The sequence below is a fragment of the Heliconius melpomene genome, chromosome 6 (genome assembly GCF_056956725.1).
Source record: "Heliconius melpomene rosina isolate 202511_hmr_F chromosome 6, ASM5695672v1, whole genome shotgun sequence".
Lineage (NCBI taxonomy): Eukaryota > Metazoa > Arthropoda > Insecta > Lepidoptera > Nymphalidae > Heliconius > Heliconius melpomene.
Genome location: NC_140394.1, coordinates 2,691,314 through 2,712,345, shown reverse-complemented (window position 1 = coordinate 2,712,345; position 21,032 = coordinate 2,691,314). Strand labels below are relative to the sequence as shown.

At 33.3% G+C, this 21,032-nt stretch overlaps 1 protein-coding gene across 1 annotated transcript in view; it reads right to left on the bottom strand.

Annotated features, from left to right (window-relative positions):
- Positions 1 to 21,032, bottom strand: part of LOC146538070 (acetylcholinesterase-like) — a 54,327-nt gene that overhangs the window by 19,470 nt on the left and 13,825 nt on the right. Inside the window, exons 2-4 of the mRNA XM_085187424.1 lie at positions 9,390 to 10,699; positions 3,806 to 3,948; positions 1,649 to 1,801 (exon numbers count right to left, since the gene is read on the bottom strand). Of these exons, the coding sequence (XP_085043550.1) occupies positions 1,649 to 1,801; positions 3,806 to 3,948; positions 9,390 to 10,572 (1,479 nt within the window). The 5' untranslated portion in view covers positions 10,573 to 10,699. The remainder of the gene's footprint in view (positions 1 to 1,648; positions 1,802 to 3,805; positions 3,949 to 9,389; positions 10,700 to 21,032) is intronic.

Sequence of the window (21,032 nt, the reverse complement as noted above, 5' to 3'; positions counted from 1 at the left end):
CATAGAGATTTTTTTATAGAGAGTAGGTAGAGGGAACTTGGGAATATAGTGTTAAGACACTCTGATGCCATTAAATCACTTTCGTTCCCCACTTTGCTAATAGGAAAATTATAGTATTTAAATTATTTAAATTTCCTCGCTCTGGTAGACAAAAGGCGGCGTTTAGTTTCACCATCTAAAATGTAATATCTCCAAAATAAATGAAAAATAGTAATCACAGTGTCTCAACACTAGTTTTCTATTCTCCTACTTTATATGCGTCAATAATAACTTAATATAATTCTCCAAATATAAGAAAATATAAAGAAATATAATCAATTTCCTACAAATCAAATACATTACAACCATTTTCCATTCACCTCTCGCTACCAAATGTCCCAGCATTTCAAAAACTAAACGAAGCCTCTTTACGAGAGCCCTAACATTTGGTTCGTTAGCTAAATTAGCGCGTTAACTCAGACCGGTCTCTCTGGAGAGGTTGTAGACGGAAAATTCTTTAACATTTTTTTTACAAGTATTTTTATGGTCACGTTAAGTATTTAATGCTTTTTTTTTATTATAATATTTATTTAACTCAAGGCTAAGTTGTAATATTAGTATTAGATAGGTAAGTAATTAAATAGTATGTAAATTGTAGTATTTCTTAATTGATTTTTATATAATTTAGTTATCGGTCGTGACGCAGAGGCACAAAGTATGCTGCAAAATCGGCTGGTTATGGGTTCGATCCCCACTCGAGAAAAGAAAAAAAATATTTATTTAAATTTATAATTTCATTTCTTCGGTCTGGTGTCGAAGCAAAAAGAGCGGCGTTGATTTTCACCTCGCAACTCGAAATGCCTCCAGAATTTGAAAAGTGGGGAACGGAATGTCGAACGAGATTCCCTCTGCCTACCTTGCTGTGTGCTGTGTATCCAGCATAAAGCTGATTCATATCATTTAGTTTATGGTATAGTTATCTACAGCAGTCTCAGATTCAAACTCTGGTTAAGCCATGAACATTTTGGTGTGGCTCTTTATCTATGGATATTTAGTATCATTTTAGTCTTACACAAATTGGGGCTTTTACAATATTATTTACAAAAAACTAAAATAATTATTAATAATTATGATAAATACTTATATACAATTAAATATAATTTTCACTTGTCCATATAATATACACATTCGTACATATAGGTAGAAATGTACACATTCTATAAGATTTATTGAATTCGACGCACAGTTTGGGGTCACCAGTGCCGCTAAAATGATAAAAAAATATAACTCCGACGGCTTCTTGACGCCTTTGCGGCTGACAGCTATATTACGTGGGATCGTGAGATGAAATAAGATGATTTGAGGTAAAAATGTGTTATTATAATAACGCAATTACCTACACTTCTCTTTGCGGTTGGTGTTAGCTTAGAATATCCAGAGGTTTTAAGACAAAAAATATATTTTCTTATAAAAACTGAAATTACGGCGTTTTAAATACGAAGATAGGTACTTCTTTTTTTGTAAATGTAACAAAATACTATGTTTTGCATATACAAATAAAATATAAGAAAATGGATGAAAACGCAGACATTTTTCATCGTCCTAATAAAATCTACTAAACATTTTTAATAAAATATCGACATGCTTTAAAAAAAACAATTGTACTTACATGTGTAAAGTAATAGTAGTACACATTCACTCCAGAATCGGCCAGAATCTCCGCAAAGTAGTTGGTGGGGCACACGAAGAAGTAATCGCCGACGACGTCAGCGATCATCTTCTGGTTCAAGTAGCCGTCGGTTATTTCCTCCCAGTCTGTATACTAAAAGAAATAATAAATAGAAATGTTTAATGTGTATGATGAAAGTCAAAATTAAATTAAATCAGCTTCACATCAGTATAGGCAGAGGGAACATAGTGTTAAGACACTCCGTATTCCACCGAATTCTTGAAGCATTAAGTGTTGAGTGGCGGAATTCAACGCCGCGATACGCCTCGCTACCAGAGCGAGGAAATTAAAATATAAAGTATTATAATTTATTATTATTCAACCGAGTTAAAATCGAACCTACGACCGTTTCGTTTACAGTCGCACACCCAATAACAGCTTCAACATTTATAACTAAAAAAATATAAGCAATCTAATTATTCTAATATTCTATTCTTATAATCTCTTATATCGATATTATACGTTCATATTTTAACTTTCCTCTCATACATATATATGGTGGTAATGTCCCTGTAGAGTTAACTCATTCCGTGAATCGAATAACGACTTCCCATTTTAAATTGCCAACTCTGATGGAAAATGATACCTACTCGTGTATCATTAATGCGAGTAATTCAATTTAATCTGTTATATACTTGTAGATATTTTCTTTTATAATAATATATTTTTAAATCTTTATCTTTTATCCTTTTCTATGGTATTTTATTATGTTTTGTTAATTTTTAGTATAATGACAAATTTATTCGGATAAAATTCGGTTTAAAATAAAAATGAATTTGTTTTCAGCTAGATTTCGATGGAACACTATTATTAAGACACTCCGTTCTCCATCAATCCTAGGTATATCAACCGGGTGCTATGTTCAGGATACATACAACATATAAATATGTGTTTTCTTTTACCAAATATTTTAAAAGAACTCACAATTAAATTAAATAAACTAATATAAATTTAACTTGTTTAGTATTTATATCTAAATCCTCACATAATATGTTATTTATAACATATAACAAAAATCATAATATATACGTATACCTAACGAACTTTATAATCCCTTTTGCTTTCCAACTTGGAGAAGTTACGTGCCTTTAATTATTGAAAAGCTAATAACGTAATAATTAACTTTTAGGAAGGGTCCTTCCAGATAATTACATTGAAACCGCAATGTAATTATAAAATGATTGTCAGTTTTCATTATCTTTTTTTTTCATTATAAGTTTTAAATCATTTCTATTTTAGTCTTAAAAAGTATTTTTTTAGCGTCACACTATTTCCCCATATAGGAAGGTAGGCAGAGGGAACCTGGGGACCCCACCCACTCTCCACCGAATAACGGAGGCGGAGGCATTACGTGCTGAGTGACGGAACTCAACGCTACGCTTTGCTTCTATACTAAATAAAGAACTGGAAGACTCAGAAATATAAAAGAATATGAACAAACTATCATAAATAATACATAATATCAATGAAACAATCTTACAAGGCCGTACACGTAACAACGTACGTACCTAAAGAAATATAAATACAATGGATCTATAATACCTGATAGTAATATGAAGAAGGTAACAATTTATAATTGAAAACGGATCTAGCCAGGCACCTGACGCCTGCGGCCAGGCCTATGTTTTCAACTTATATAAGAAACACCGCGCCTTAAGAGCAAATGTCTTTGAGACGTCCTAGACGAACCAATTGTCATAAATTATGATAATCAATGATTTTTTTTATTTTTTTATTATCTGTTCTTTTTTTAATAAATATTTATTGACTTAAATAAATAAGATAAAAATCGTAGCGCAGTCTTAACAATATTGTTAATAATAAATAACAAGATAAACTGATAAATGAAAAACCAATTTTGTAAATTAAGCATATAAATGACGAATTCCAAAACTTCTTCTCTATTCTCTGCTTGAATTCGAGACTGAAGTAAAGTGAATTGACACTGTCTCCTCTTTTTTGATGTGGACGATAAAATAGTACAAAGCGGGAAATAAAAATGTCCGAGTGGGGATCGAACCCACCACGTAAGACGTACACCATGTAAGATTTTTAATAAAATTAAATGTGAAATCAATATTACAGTAGGTAATTTACCTGAAACACGATGGCTTCCCTCTTGATTTTCGAGAACTCCTTGAAAATTGTGTCAATAATCTCCAAGAACTTTTCTCTCTGTAGAAAACTCGGACCATCCTTTTCGAAATAGTCGAGGAAGTCGTAAAGCAGAAAATATGTTCCTGAAAGTAAATAACAAGTTATAGGTATCATATCTTATACAATACCATGAAATATTTTATTGGATAACCTCATATCTAATAAAATATTTTATACAGTTCTTCTTAGATATATATTTTAGAAATTGAAATATAAGTAGAGAAATTTGATATTGTAATATTATTGTTTTAGTGAGGCTCTGTGTGTCTATTTCCCTTTTTTCACGTTGTGTCCTATATAAAGTAAGGTCAGAGAAAACATAGAGTCAAGACACTGCATCGTGAAATGAGACTTAATATTAGACTTTGTTACAAATGACAATAATTCATTTCACTGATTAGCTTTCGAACCCACAAGCACCAAAGCCTCCGAGATTCATCGGGAAAAAGAAAGCGGAAATATCTTAATGGGAAAGCACTAAGTTCCCGAATTCCCTCTGCCTATCCCGCTATGTGCGGGAAACAGCGTGTAGCTGAAAAAAAAGTAAAAGCAACCTTTAACCTTTAAACTATGTCTCTGAGTAACACAACTAAAGTTGATAACAAGCCTTGTTAGCAAATAGGAAACGTTGAAACATTTCCAAACCAATTATTCTCTTATGACCTCCTCAAGTTGTAAAAGTTCCTGCTGTAGGTATTTAAATGAGTAGAGTGTTAAAGTTTATGATGAGCTAATTAGTTTTAAAGATAAGATTAATTAAATCTTTATTATAATGCAGTGTTTTTTGTATTTTATAGAAAGATTTACATAGCAGCTTCACGCTATAGCCCGCTTAGCAGGGTAGGCAGAGGGAAAATGGTGTTAAGACACTCCGTTTACTATTTTCCGCGTGTGCCTTTTTCAAGACAATATGAGTTGAGTGGCGTAACTTAACGCCGGGCTTTGTCTTTTAATGAAGAGAAATGAAAATAAATCGATAATAATAATAAATTCAATATAGGAGTCTCAACACCAGGTTCCCAGATTCCCTCTGCCTACCCTGGGGTACAATGTGAAATTAAAAAAACATTAAAAATAGACAACCAAATAGAAATTTAAAGTTAAAAACTGGAAGCCATATATATAGGTATATCCGTACCTAAAGTAAATAAAGACCAAGAAAATTCAATTTGAATATGAAAATTGTATCTTGAAAATGACATTGCGTGTCTCGTTTGTTTTCCATTACGTACATTTTCAAATGTTTTACTGAAAATTTTACATATAAATACTAAAAGGCATGTTGATCGCGGCCATTTAAATGAAACTTGGATATTAATCTACGCTTTTTGCGATATTACGATACAATGTTGCTAAGTTTTATTAAATGAAATTACATGTGGAATTAAAACAATGATTTCATTATGAATCCATTGTTAAGATACTTTGTTAGCCATTTTAATCCCCGCACGAGATATTGCGTGTTGAGTTTATTATCCCTGAGAATCGAATCCACAACCATCACACTTACAGTAAGACCGGTGTAAGAGCGGTTCACACGGTGCCGTGACGCTTCATTAAATACGAGGCAAAGAGAACCTGGGAACCTAGTATTAAGAAACGCCGTTCTTTTTAAGACACTTCCATTCCCCATTCCCCAAAATTCTGGAGGCATTACCAGAGTGAAGAAAAGAAAATATTAAATATTTCATTTCCTCGAGTGGAAATCGAACCCTGTAGCGTTTATAGACGCACGCTAGAGCCCTGCGCCATGACCTCCAATAAATACATATTTTTTTTATTAATACGGAACTAAATTTTAATTACTAATTTTTTCACATACATAACGCGAAGGTCACTGTTTATATTATCATAGCACAAGCGGTGCTGAACGAGCACCATAAGTGTCTTCATTAAAACATGCTTGGCATCGCTTGGTGCGCTGAAACGTGCTTTTCTAATATATTATTTTATTCTAATGTGTCATGGTTTAAAGCTAGAAGTAATGAAATAGCTTTTACAGTTGTAAACCGTAAGATTATTTTTTATATAAAAAATATAAGTATAGGTATGTTTTTCAAATTGACGCCTTTGAACATTCCATTTAGTATCTAAGATTGATGGCCGACGGAGAACAGAATAACTGCTCACTAGAATATATTTAATAAAAAATAGTAGATCTTAAAACATTTTTGGAAGAGTTGAAATATTTTAAAGTATTTTCTGAAGAAACAATTAGATAGAACCTTATTCTTAATTAACTTTCAACATTTTAATTGCATAGATCAAGATATATGTATGGGATTATATCAGCTTTATAGTTTTACCCCAGTTTCTGTTGGTTCGTTACAGATCAAAGGCTACTAGGCTTCACTAGGCATTCAATGCCGAAAGCATGTTGAAAATTTTTTACTCCGATATTTTCACCGGTACTAACATTTAACAAACATTCCATCCATTACTCAGTAAAAAAAAATATCTAGATTTTAGTCATTTATTTTGATTTTGGAAAACTTAGCAAAACGTCTAGAGCTTTTAAAAGAATATTTTGTTACAAAAGAACAATTAATTAATAAGTAACTTTGTATAAGAATAATATATTGTGATATATTACTTTCTCGGAAAATAGCTCAATCAATTAGTGGAATCAATGTTTTGGTTAGTTAATGCTAGCATTTATGTATGTGTATAATAATTTTATCAAAAAAACTACAGGCCACTGGTGCAGTGGAATAGCGTCTGATTGTAAACGCATTGGTTGTAGGTTCGATCCCTATCCGTAAGAGAGACGTCGGGATGGAGAGAACCGCGGGAGCAGAAAGAGTCGAAATGTACTCTCTGAGTTCTAGGGAGCGAAGCCAAGTCGTTACTTTTTTTTTTAATAAAATTTCAAAATACATAACGTTTTACTGGTGGAAATCTAAACCTATTATCTTTAATTTCTTCATTTCTCTTTCGCAGTGGAAATCAGGTTTAAGTAATCAATCTTAACGAAATAATGAACAAATATCTAACAAAGACTAATTTGGATCGTCCAAACTGTTACACTAAAACACGTAAATAACTAATTAAGGAAAAATACTATCTAATTTCTAAGATGAAAGTTTAAACGTAAGATATATATTATTTTATCTAGATGATAAATTATATTTAGGTAATATAACGATGGAAAACTAATCTTTTTGTTCAGCTTTACGCTGGTTCCCGCATACAGCAGGATAGGCAGAAGAAACCTAATGATAAGACACTCCTCTCTCCACATTCCGCAAGACATTTCGTGTTGAATTGTGGCATTCAACGCTGCGTTTTGCCTTATTACCAGAACGAATCAGTTCCATTCCTGAGTCAAATTAACTATTATCATAAATGGAAATCGAACCCACAACTATGCCGACTATATGCTATTTTAATGAGTTTCTACCGAAACCATTCCCATAAACCCTTTAATAATAGATTACTATCGACGGAAATCGTAATTGACTGTCAGAATATGGCAGACGAGGACGTATCGCCGGATATTTGTATTAAAACGTATGATACAATGATCCATTGTAAAGCAAAGGGTTCGATAAATACCAATATTATTTTCTAAAGGATAACAATTGTAGAGCAAGGTGGATGCCGGCCGACGTTTCGTAGAAATTGCTCTTACGAATAGATATATAGGACAAGCGTAGGGATGTGCCTATATCGATTAAAGTTCAATTAGTTATCTGTCTACAACTAAGTATTGAAAAAAAATAGTATAAACGGAAAGAAAGTAAGTGACCCGCTATAAACCATGAAAACAATCAAATATCTAGTAAAATTAAATAAATAAAATGTGATAGTAAATTATTATTTTCTTTAGAACTATGTTATTACCATTTGTTATTACTGCATCTAATAACAACTTAAAAAGACAATTTCCATCGCAAAGTCTAGTAAAACTTATGAAAATAAGACAATAAGGAGTCCCGAGCGCCTGGCAACCCTGTCCCCACCCGGGGGGGTACCCAGGGGGATATCCACCCTGCAACCTAGCTACGTGGGCGAGTCTGTAGTACTTGGTAGTACGGCGACGTGAAATTCTGTTTACGTGGTATTGCGCACGCGTGGTCTTGCCCCCTACCCCCTAGGCGTGTATGCAGACGACCTCGAACTCTATGCCCGATATTGATATGTCACGCTTTATGATAAAAACAAGGTGATAGAGGTTATGACAAGTTTGAATTTGATTTTTTTTATTTTTAATGTAACTAAGATTTTACTTGACTTGAAAAAAATATATATGAAATAAAATGTGTAACTTAGTCGGCACTTGTTAGTACTTAAATGTTTAAATCTTATTTCAAAGTCGAGTAAAATTTTATTTACATTGCATTGCAGTAACATGCAATCATATGTGTATGATGCAAATGATTGAAACAATGCTATAATCAAAGATTTTTTTAATAAGACCAATTATATTCTATAACAATAGCTTGAACAATTAAATGTAAAATGGAATAATAATAAGGAAATACTCCAATAATAATAACGTTTTCAATAATAATTCGTATATTAAATGTATTTTTGTATTAATTTAAATTTAAAAATGTAAAATTAATTCTTTATTCCTCTTTGATACTAAAAGTATTGTTGATACCGTACATAACAAATAAAAACCAAACAATGAGATATTCCACCCCGCTTCGTCGTTTACGAGATATTGTTCGTTTACTCGACGATATACCTATTTTTCACGGGATAAATACTGTAGTGTAAACAAAAATCTTGAGAATTTGCGGCTACCCTCATATTATAATGTACTATGAAAAATAGCTCTTCATTTTGTTTATATATACAGACATAGTACTAAGAGCAAACATTTCTGGACAGTCCTCGAGTATAATGTAAACTCGTACAATGAGGCTGCATTTTAAATTAATTAGATGAACTTGAATAACGAAATTATAAAATATATGCCTGTATGTTTAATGGTTAATAGTGAGTAGAATTTTTTTGCGAAATATAAATAATTAACTTAAAAAGCTTTTATTCCAAAAATTTTAATATTTTATAGTGATTTTGACAAAAAGTTGAAAAAAAGCAGTCAAATTACAATTTTTTTATTAATTTTCAAAAGAATTATTATTACTGAAACTGAGGCAAAGCCACAGACCGTAATAATTTGTTTTGATTGTAACACTGATACGATAGCAACGAGCCACTTAGTCACGTCGCCTCTTACTCTACAAGAAGCTAAGATTTATACCGCTCATTTGTTAGATGAATAAATCTCTTTCTTTTGCTGCTGTCTGTACTCTGAGAACTTTTCTGTGAGTGTGTTTGCTCTTAAGGTAATCAGCAATTAAAATAAACGTTCGTAATGTTAAGAGACAAGTTAAGAGGTTATTTTAACTGAAAGTTTTACTATATTTTATTATGCAGCTTCTAAATTAAGAATAGTATTTTTCATTTTTTAAGTCTGATATTTGTAAAAGTGTCAATTTCAGTATGTTGAAAATTCTACCACATTCTTGATAATATTAGAAATTATTAAAAAATATTATAACAAACATACCTTCATCTTGATTGCTTCCGAGTAAAACTTCTTCATTGTGAAAATGTCCTTCTTTCATCATTGTGTCTGGATCTTTTGGTAAAAATATACCATCAACGGTTGGAGCCGATGGAAATCCTAAAATACCAGTATAAGAATTCCACTGCTGGACAGAAATTGTCTTAGCGTCAACTCCACGCATGCAATCCATCACTAGGCTTGGATCAGCAGCTAAGAGACTGCTGTTACAGTTGCAGTCATCGACGAGAACTTTGCCTATGTCTTGTGCTCTCTCTCCTGTCATCCAACTCCAAGGGGCATTGAGAGTACCTGACTGTAATATTCCTCTTTTAAATAATCCTTTCATTTCAGGTGATAGCATATGCAAGCTTACACTCCCTCCACCTGCTGATTCGCCAAATAGAGTTATCAATTCAGGATCCCCACCAAAAGCACGTGCATTGTCTTTAATCCAACGTATTGCTAATTGCTGATCCCACAAGCCCATATTTCCAGGAGCTTCTTCGCTTCCAGGTGAGAAATATTTATTTAAATACAAAAACCCGAAAGCTCCAACCCTATACTGCATCGATGCTACTATAACATCACTTGATGAAGCCATTATATCTGCTTTATACAGGTCAAGTGTCGCGGTTCCACTCATATACCCTCCTCCGTAAATCCATACTAGTATAGGCACTTTCGGCCTTTCCGCGAGAGGTTTGTCTTGATGATGACGAACTCGTAAATGTTGTGGCACCCATATGTTCAAATATAGGCAATCTTCTGATATGTTAGTATTAGGATTCCACATTTCCTCACCCTCAAATCCGGGGAAATATTCATATCTTTCTTGATAACAACTATTAGGCATAGCGGTAGCTTCAAGGACACCATGCCAGGGATCAATGGGCACTGGTTTTCGGAATCTCAATGGCCCTAGAGGAGGTTTAGCAAAGGGTATGCCAGTAAAAATATGTACTTCGCGGCCCATCACCGTCTTGGCATAGCCCTTGACTAGACCACTCTTTGTTTCAACGATGAGTGGGTCATTGTGAAAATTCTTTGGTGTAGAACTAGTTGTGGGTGTAGTCTGCGTCGTCGACGTCGTGGTGTCGTGATGGTTCGCCCACGATCGTCCCCATACTCCCGAAACACAACAAAAACACAAAAGTAATTTCGTAACTACAACTTTGCAACTCATTTCGATTTCTTCTTTCTTCACTTTCTTAACGAGACGTATGTAATCGGAAGTAGTCCGCCAACTTTATTAAGTATTTGTTAAAACACATTTCTATTTTACTACAATTCTGTTTCGCGCGTTCACATTCCTGAAACAAAAGGAAAGGCATGTTAGCATATTCACTTGAAACATTTTCGCGTGCCAAATTTGTTTATTTGCCTTAAATGGACCTGAAAAGCCTTACGTGTACGTACTTCAACGTATAATGATGTTGTATAATATTCGTACTTATATAAGTATGTCTTGGTCTCTCACGGTTTTCATTTTATCTTACGTGATGTATGCTTAGTAATAAATTTTATATCATATAATTTATTACTAAGTTTGATACTTTTTGTAGCTTGACACCGCATCACGCACATACGTAAGTAGGCAGTAGGAACCTAGAAATACACTCCTCATTCCGTTCCCCATTTTCTGCCAATTTCTTGAGGCATTGCAGGTTGAGTGGCGGAACTCAACGCCCCAACTTGTTATCAGAACGAGACAATGAAAATATTAAATATTTGATTCCCCCGAGCGGGAATCGAATCCAACCGTCGCGTCTACGGACACACACTTGTCCTTATATAGAGATTTAACCAAGTAAATTATAACTTAAGTGTATTTTAATGTATGAATCATTACAATTTAATACCCCTCTGTTTCTATTAGCGTTGAACAGAGATAGATAGTTGGTGGAACCTTTACGCGGATCCATTAGATGGGTTGAAATCGAACGAGTTTTATTGGCGGCGAAATGGTAAATCAATCACAATGAAATCGCCCGACTCCGAATTCATTTCTTTAGTAGCAATAGGTTAAATTGATGTTTGGGTTACACAGAAAATTCTGGTAAAATAGCTAATAGACTTAGGTATTATTTTTATAATTTAGAATTTATTTAGAATATTATAATAGTCTGTAATATTTTACATTGTAATGAGAATAAATAATTCAGAAGATAAATTTTAGCTAAACTATTATTTTTATTAGCTAAGTATATTTGCATTACGTAAATAAAATCCGATATATTTATAAGAAAATATAAATTTTGTTATGTTTGTTCAACTTTCACACAAAAACTAATGAACGAATTTAGATGACTTTGATCAACTGATGGACGAACGGATTAAGATAAATTTTGCAGTAATATAAGAAACATATAACAGTATAACAATAACTACGAATTTGTTACAAATTGTAACAATAGTTACAATTTTATTTAATTTGCTACAATTTAACAAAAAGTTTAAGCGGGCGAAGCCACATTTGGGTCGCTAGTGTATCATATATCATACACAACTGTTAGTCACTTTCATTTGTCCAGGCAGACGAAGTCGCCGCCAAAATCTAAAAGTGTAATAAAATACTATTCTTTAAAAGAACATTTTTCGTCTAGCAAATCTTCCTCGCATTCAACAGATTGCCGATCGGTATCTATTAATATGTATGTGATAGCCAGTTCGGAGTTGGACCTAAAGCCAGCGGGCAATCATTATTTCATCGGACGTCCGAATCGTTCACCGGGGAGACATTACATTGTTCCAGAATTCGATATAGAGTCGAATGAATATTGAATTGTTGCAACACCTAATACAGGGTGTTCTGAAAGGTTAAACTGTTTATCGTTTGAATGTGAATGTTGGTAGATTTTTGTTTTTATATTTTAAGAGGATTAATGACAACTGAAGAGTACTTTTTTTACATTTTTTAGTGTTATTCTAACTTAAGAAAGAAAAATATTTTCTGGAAAAAGAGGAAGAATTTGAACTTAGAAGGATTTGACCCTACGCCTTTTGGAAACCGTCCAAACTCTCAATATTTCCACAAATTGGAATCGAAGCTGCAACCGTCGCGTTTAAAGTTAGACGCCACATCTTATAACGCAAAGATATATTTATACTAAGCTTATACTACTGTATCGAACGAACTCGGTTTAAAAATATTTTTCAAATAAAATAATCTTAAATACTCTCAAGACTATATATATAAAATAATTGGAAGACGTGATTCCATTACAAATTGAAGTGAAGTTCTTTACCTAAACATATTTAAAATGAGTACGTAACATAGTGCTTTAAGTGCAGTTTCTATTCCAAAAGGAAACGTATCAAAGCGTGCTGAAGTGTACAGGCAGAGGTGATTGCATTCCTACATAATAGACACGCCATCTAGATCATATTTGAAAACATTTTATTTTAAAGTGTAGGTACCTAGAAGATACTTTAAAGAAAATTCGTTAAATTAAAGAGGCACAAGAGTGTGGATGTAGACGCGATGGATGTAGATTCGATTCCCACTTCGCGAAATGAAATATTTTATGTATTAATTTCCTCGCTCTGGTATTAACTCGACTACTTTAGAAAATTGCTACAATTTAATAACAATCTAAGAAGTTAATGAGTCGTAAAATAATGAAGCTTAACGAGAGCGTTGATTGCATGTTGAAAATGAAAATTTATTATCCCCGTAAAACAATTGTAGCTTCACGCTCCTTCCGGTAATAACCACAGGTTAGGCAGAGTGAACATAGTGTTCACACATTACTGTACACTCCGTTCTCTCCACTTTCCGCCGCCGCAAATTATCATATAAATAATTCTCTCCCCTTACGTCCTCTTCCTATTAACTGACAGACAATATACAGACGAAACTACTAAACAAAGGAACAATAAATTTCACATTTAGGTAAGTTAGGCAGTGCAAGAGAGATTTTTTTAAATATCCTACGTAACAGGAACGGGAACGGTAACACTAGAATTTTTGATTATACATCTTAAACTCCTCCCGAAGAAAGGTTCGTACGTACAAACTACTAACATATGTACGAGTATATCCACCATTAGAAATATTAAAGCATGGCATTAAAAATTCTCTTAGCCATAACAAATTCAGTTCATGCAAGGAAAGTATATCAAAACAGCGTTCGAGATCAGCTCTCCCGGGGGGACTGTCTTCTGTAAATTAACTTAGAGCATCTGTATGCATACTATCGTGTGTTGTAACGAGATTTAGGCCCTACGGATCCTTGGAATTTGGCCCATCCTAAACTTGCCAGGCAACTCTGTCCATATAGGGAGAGTTTGTCTGTGAATTTTAATCGCTATAGTTATTATACAATGACTTCTTGTAAATGGAAAGTGAGTGAATGTTTATGTGATAAGTGTGGGTTCGATTTCTGTTTGGTGATGTGTTTCTATTTGAAATATTTTCTTTTTATATTAATCAGATTTAAAGATTGGTGAAAAGTGAAGAATTTAGTGTCATTTTAAAAAATGCGTAAATATACATCAGATAATCTCAATATGAATAAATATATAAATCAATTTTATTAAAAGAAAAATAACAGCACATAAATAAATAAAGAATTATAATATATATACAAAAATTTTAATATATATACACAAAAAGAGACACCAAAACTAAAAAAGACAAAAACTACCCTCCTTAAAAGGATGTCCTCAAAAAGAAACATTTACAAAGTAAGCTAATAGAATCTTACGAAAAGAAAAAAGCGGTAGGTAGGTGGGTAGATACCGCGATGGGGGGTGGGGGGGAGGCAGGCGGCGCGCGCCGTTCGATAAATCGATGTGGGTACAATGCTATGCGGCCTTGGACGCCTGCAGCCAAGACACACCTCCAAGTTCAATGCCAACTAAGGATATGGCATCCTTAGACATAAATTATAAATCTTAAGTAGATTTTTCCTTATAGTGACTTGTTTATTTTGTTTTGTTTTGTGATGAAATAAAATTGTTATATGGAAATCGAATATTAATTAATTATGGAAATGAGAGAATATAAAAATTTTAGAAATATATTATTTGTTTACTTTAACTTTAAAAGTACACATAGTTGAAAAATAGTGATATTTCACTTAATTTTTTTTATACTCTTGAAGCATAAATCATATTTATTTTGTAGTGAATACACTGATATTATTTTTTTTAAGTATTATTCCACACTAATGTCTCTTTTCAAAGGGCCACTGTTCGTAAAAAATATTTTCGTTTGTGGCTGAAGATATCCCTTCTTACGAGCTCGAATTCAAAACGTGCTACTATTTCGTAAAATTTATATAAGTTTTCTAAAATAAATATTATATATTTTTATTATTTTATTACGATGAACGTTCTTTGCCTTTCAAATCCTTTAGAGATCATGTGCGAATTTTATCTTACGAGTCCAGACTTCGCAGAATTAAGAATCGTGAAGGACCGATGTCTCTACTTGGAAGATATATAAGAAAAAATATTATTAGAGGCCTTTATTAATGTAATAGAACCAAAAAGAATAATTTTTAATACTATATGTTTTATATACTTTATTCTGTAATCAAATGTACCTAGTCCCTTATCTACAATGACCAAACCCAACGACCGCCACAAAACATATGATAATGATTATTCGAAAACCAAAAGAAATATCTTTCCCTCACAAATTGAATGCCTCCCTCCCTCTTCGTGACAACTAAGTAATTGATAGCCCTAAAGGGAAATTCTGGGCAACGATATTTACTTTGGAGAGAAGCGTTAGGCGTGAAAGAGGATCTTGGGTATCCGCTGTGACACTTGCTCCTAATAATTATTGTTTTAACTGTATAGTGGATGTATGGCTGCAATTGCTTTGTAATTTACTACGGAAAATAGCTATTTCGTATTTTTGTGATAATTATTGTTAAATGAGAAACTTTGCGTGCGGCGTTGAGTTCTGCCACTCAACACGCAAAGCCTCCAGAATTCAGCAGAAAATGGGGAACGAAGTGTCTTATCACTAGGTTCCCTCTGCCTACCCTGATGTGTGCGGGATACAGCGTAAAGCCGAGAAACTAACAACTAAGTTAGTACGAGAACTAAGTTGAATTTACACCACGGCAACACAGCTGGATCGAAAAGTATATACAACAAAAGAACTGAATTTTGTTAAACAGAGAGTGAAGAATGAAAGTACTTATTATATTTTCCTTGTGTAGGTAATCGGAATCAATGGTCGTGAATTCAAATTAATTTAAGATTATATTAATTTAATAACATAAATTTTCTCTCCAGTACGGATAAACAATTAGCGACATTAGATTCCATCACTTACGGGCTACGAGTAATGAGTGTACAGAGGAAACCTCTTATCACCAAGTTTTCAATCTGCATATCCAACTTAGTACAGAAAATGTATGATAATAAAATTAAATACTGCAAGTAGATATAGTACGTATTACATATATTTAACGGTAGTGAGTTCGATATCCACTCAAAAAAAAATGTTACATAAATGATAAAATAATTTTAATTTCCCAGTAAGTTGCGCCACTCACAACGCCAAATATATGGGGAATAATGGAGAACAGAGTAAATTTACACTAGATTATCTCTGCCTACTGCTAAATGCGAGGATAGCATAAGGAGGGTGAAACAAAAAGGTCATGTGGTCCACCTATACGATATTAATTGTGTAGCTTGTCGGTCAGTATCCGGAATACTAGCACGAGCTCATAAAATATTAGCGCTCTTCGTAACTATTTAATAAGCGTACTAAAACGATTGTATATCAAAGCTATGTATCGAGGACACTGTATTTTGAATACAAGGTTGAAATATTTATTGATTAATTAAGTCATAGCTTAACAGGATAAGTGTGTTTTAGTTTAAAGTTAAAAATAACTATAAAGAAAAATAAAGTATGTACAACGTATGAGGAGTACCTCACAGCACTACAATTTCCGCCGAATTCTGGAGGCATTGCGTGTTGAGTGGCGGAACTCAACACCGCACACCGAAATCTAAATTTATATTTCAATTCTTCGAGCGAGGATCGAACCCACATCCGTCGCGTTTACAGTCAAAGGAAAGTCCAAGTCTAAATTCTAAAATATTGTTCATAATTTTTACTTTACTTTTACAGCTTCAGCTATTTACATTTCTTTTTTTTTTATTGATTTTTATTTCATTTTCTCGTATGGGGATCGAACCCACCACTTATCGCATTTACAATCGCAAGGTTGTGTCTGCACCACGACTGGTCCCAATTACATATTTTTGAAAACTCCGTAATTTAAACCATTTCAAGTAGTATAGCGAGCTAAAGCAACTGGAAGTAATCTGAGCGGTATCGATCCTCAAATTAGACTAGCACCGCCACTTAATTGACCGCCTTTGTTTCTGAAATATCAGAGAGGTCTCGCCTCTCCGCCTCGCAGCACTGGCTACCCCCCCTTCAACGTATAATTACCATCTTTGGTATAATGTAATTGAGTAACTTTGAAATTGATTTGTGAAAATATTTTAAATGTGAAGTATATAAATTGTAGGTCAATTTCATATAGTTCATTATGTACCTTAATGCACCACCTTATTGCAACTGCAATATATTACACTCCTTTTTTAACTAAAAAAAAGTGAATGGAATCTGGAAATGGAACCTAGTGTTAACACACTCCGTTCCCATTAAGATACTTCCGTTACCCACTTTCCATCAAATTCTTACTAACCTCAACATTGATGATTCAAATTATAGACAAAATAGCATTTTTAAAAATAATACTTTACAAAAAGACTAAAACTTGAACTATGTTAAAAAAGAGATTTTAGTAATTGTTAGTCAATCTTATTGTGTATATTTAGAAATGGCAATTTACTTTGTATAATGTATTTAGTTCCTGTTTATATGAAATTGAGACAGCAAGGAGAGGACTGTGCCAGAATTTAAATGTGGTTATCAACAGCAACCGTAACCATAACTGCGTTATATGATAACGAGATCATAACAGTTAATATTAATATTGAAGGAATCGCTGCCTTAGTTGGTATGTAGTCAAAACTACATACCTACGACTACATATGGTAGCAGTGGACTAGATTTCTATTTGAAGAAATTAATCTTTATCAAAAAGGTTAGAGATAAGTTTAGAGAGTGACGGCCAATAGGTAAGTAATATACTAAAATGGAAAATACTAGAGTATTTTTTAAAAACATAGTAAAATATCAATAACTTTCTAAATAATATAAGATAAACGAGTTTAATTTATCAATTGCAATTTCCTTACTTCAATGCTTTAGAACCCAAAATAATTTTTAATACATACCTTTTACTCGAGAAATTGGTTTAAACTGTAGTAAATAAGAGCGGAAATATTAACAGAAGCATTACTGGGTCATCTATTCAGCAGCACAGCTGGGTCAACAACTCTGTAACTGTATAAAATATCTAAAATGCTGAACTGAAAGAAATTTTGCAATTGTAAAAGGTAATCTACGATCTACTCTCTGCCTCTATATATAAATATAGGCTATTTCGTAAGTGAGTGACAGGCAAAGCGACACAACTAATGGACTTAGCTAGTTGAAATTTGGCATAGGATTTCCTGAAATTTCTTCTAAAACTGGATTTTACAATTTATTTCCTAAAGTCCCAAACGAAAGTTTACAATATAAATAAAATTCTGTGACATAATATGTGTTATTATAGAATGGAGAGTACGTCTGTTACACGTAGAATAGTTCCACTAGAAAGATATCAATATTATCGAGTATCCTCAGAAGGGAGTTCGTTTTGCATGAAGCGCTGTAGCGTGCGATATAAAATGCAGCTAGTGGTCCTCGGGGGCTCGTAAAGCAGAGAGTCGTATCGATCTACAGTTACTGATTCACGTCTGTGACAACGTTGGGATTTACTATTGATAATGCTGGAATAAAGTTGCTAGTGTTTTCTTTATTTCTTTCAATTTCTATGAATATTTAAATTATTATTTTGAATGACAATTTCTTGTGGCCATGAAATATTGTGGTATTCTAATATAATAAGAGCGAGTAACAATAAATGTGCTATTTTTTAGAGTTCCATACTTCATTAAAAAACCCGGAATATTTACAGGGTTACATTTTTGTTCATCTGTCATCACCATTAAAATTCTCGAATGCGGGCGGAAAACACAGAACGGAAAAAAATTAAGCCTATGTGAGATAAATCGTGAAGGTAAAAAAGTAAGTAGGTATATTACTCCAGTAAAAAACTAAAAATGTAAAAGAAAATATTTTTTGCCTTAGTAGACATTAAGATATGCCCGTACACTGATAGGTCACGCAATGGTGTTTAAAGTGGCTCTTACATTTTAAAGGTTTTTATGAGGTCTATAAACTGCTGAGTTATTTTTTCAGCAATATTAAAGCTGTTTTCGAAACAAATAAAATTTACAGCTCACTGTAGCGTAGAGGTCATTTGTCATAGTTTCAGAACCTTTTTTAGCGTTCCGTACCTCAAAAAGTAATAATTGGAACTCATATAGGATCACTTTGTCGACGTTTGTCCATCTGTCAAGACTATCACGCAGCAGCTCAAGCTGAAATTAATTTCATATATTAAGGTCTATGGTCCCTTAATGCATCGAAAAATGCAAGCTTCTAAATCAACTAAATCAAAAGATACGAGCATTTATGAATAGTTTTTCCTAAATTTGAATGAAATTCCTGTGGACCATGGACCTACAGTTATGAAATTGGCCACTAAGAAAGACCTTACAATACGAATAAAGGAAATAATTCAAATTTATAGGAAAAAAATCATACCGCATTGACCTACAATCCTGACATTGATATGAAAGTGTATGGGAATCGTAATGGAGTCCGACTCGCACTTAACTAGTCTTATTTTCAAACAATTTCCACAGTTTAAGATTTAAAAACATTGTATATTATAAAGAAAAATATTCTCAAATATTCACAAAACCATATCAATGAAGACGAACTATTCCTAAAAATGTATTATTAACCTGAACGTGTAAGACCCCTGAAGCACAAAAGCATATGCACATTGTTGAAATAACCTGTATGGATTTAGAACATGTATTTTAAGCTTAAAACGTCCTTTAGCGGAGACTGAAATAGAAACAAGGCCACTGCCGATAGGAGGTCACCACGTTATGTATATTTTATAATAACCCCCGACGAATATTGTAAAACTTGCCTATTGAAAAGTATTAAACTTTGCGGAACTAAGCGGAAGTTATATTCGGTAGCGTCGTTGTACGATTTCTGCTTATATAATATACCTAGCTTTTTCCTGCAACTTCGCCCCTGTAGCCAAATGGAAATATTTGAGGCTATCATGCCGCAGTGGCACATGCGTGTGACTCAAAACGCGACAGTTGTGCATTCTATTCCCAATTGGGGGAATTAAATATTTAATATTTTCGCTTTGGTAAAGAAGCGAATCAAGGTGTTGATTTACGCCACTAAACACATAATGTCTCCTAAATCGGCGGAAAGTGGGGGACAGAAACCGTACCATGGTTTATACGGGATACAGCGTGACGCTAAAAAATAATAATAATATCAACAAACAAGTGTAATAACTAGCCAAAAATCTCTAAAAAGATCCAAGAAAATTACATAATTTATCTAAGAATTGCTTAAATCGTTACAGCTTTTAATGACTCGCCTCTTATCTCTTTAACATTAGTACTAAACTGAGATGATGAGGAACTAAGAGCGCTGCTAATTAACTACCTAAGCTACCTTAGTTATTTTTTTATAGTTTTTTTTGTAGCTTCACATTGTAATCCGCACATAGGAGAATAGGCAGAGGGAACCTGGGAACCTAGTTTTAAGACACCGTTCCTCATATTCTGCCGAAATCTAGAGGCATTCTGTGTGCGAAACACAACACCGCACTTTACCTTGCTTTGCATTTACAGCCACGCCTGGCCTCAACACATACATCTTGGTAAACAAAGTTAATTATGGTACTATAAAGCGCAACGCACTCCAGTAAAGTTGAACCTGGCCATTACCTTACATGCAAGATGCACTAACAAAACCAATTTAAAACGTTGTTATCTTCCTTTTGTAGCAGTTGTAGAGGAAATAGTATTTTAATGATAATAACTATAAAACTATTTTGCTATAGTAAAACATGTTTCTGGTTGTAGCTTTAAATTTATGTATATAATAAATAAGACTTCAGTTTTTGAGTGACTGACAGACGACCCACAGAGAAACCTAATGGACTTAGAAAGTTAAAACTACCTCGTAGCAGTGTACTCACAGGTAACCTGGAAACCTTCTGTTCCTCTCTTTCCATCGATTTCTAGAGGCACTGGGTGTTGAATGGCGGAACTCAACACCACGCTTTGCCTCGTTAGCATAGAAGAAATGAAAATATTAAATATTTCACTTGCTCGGGAGTACTCCTACGCCACGCCTCCAATGCTTTGAGCTTCCCACCTAATCTCACATTTACGATAATAGACAGAAATAACAAAATGTAAACTCTCCGTTCTTTTCTTTGTACCTACTCGAATTTGACGCAAATATTAAGATAAAATTTTACCTTAAATAATTCTTATGTCATATACCTAATATACGAGTATATAACTTATTAATAAAATACAGATAATAATCTAAACGAATTTCATATTAATAAAATATTTTACAACATCATTAACCCC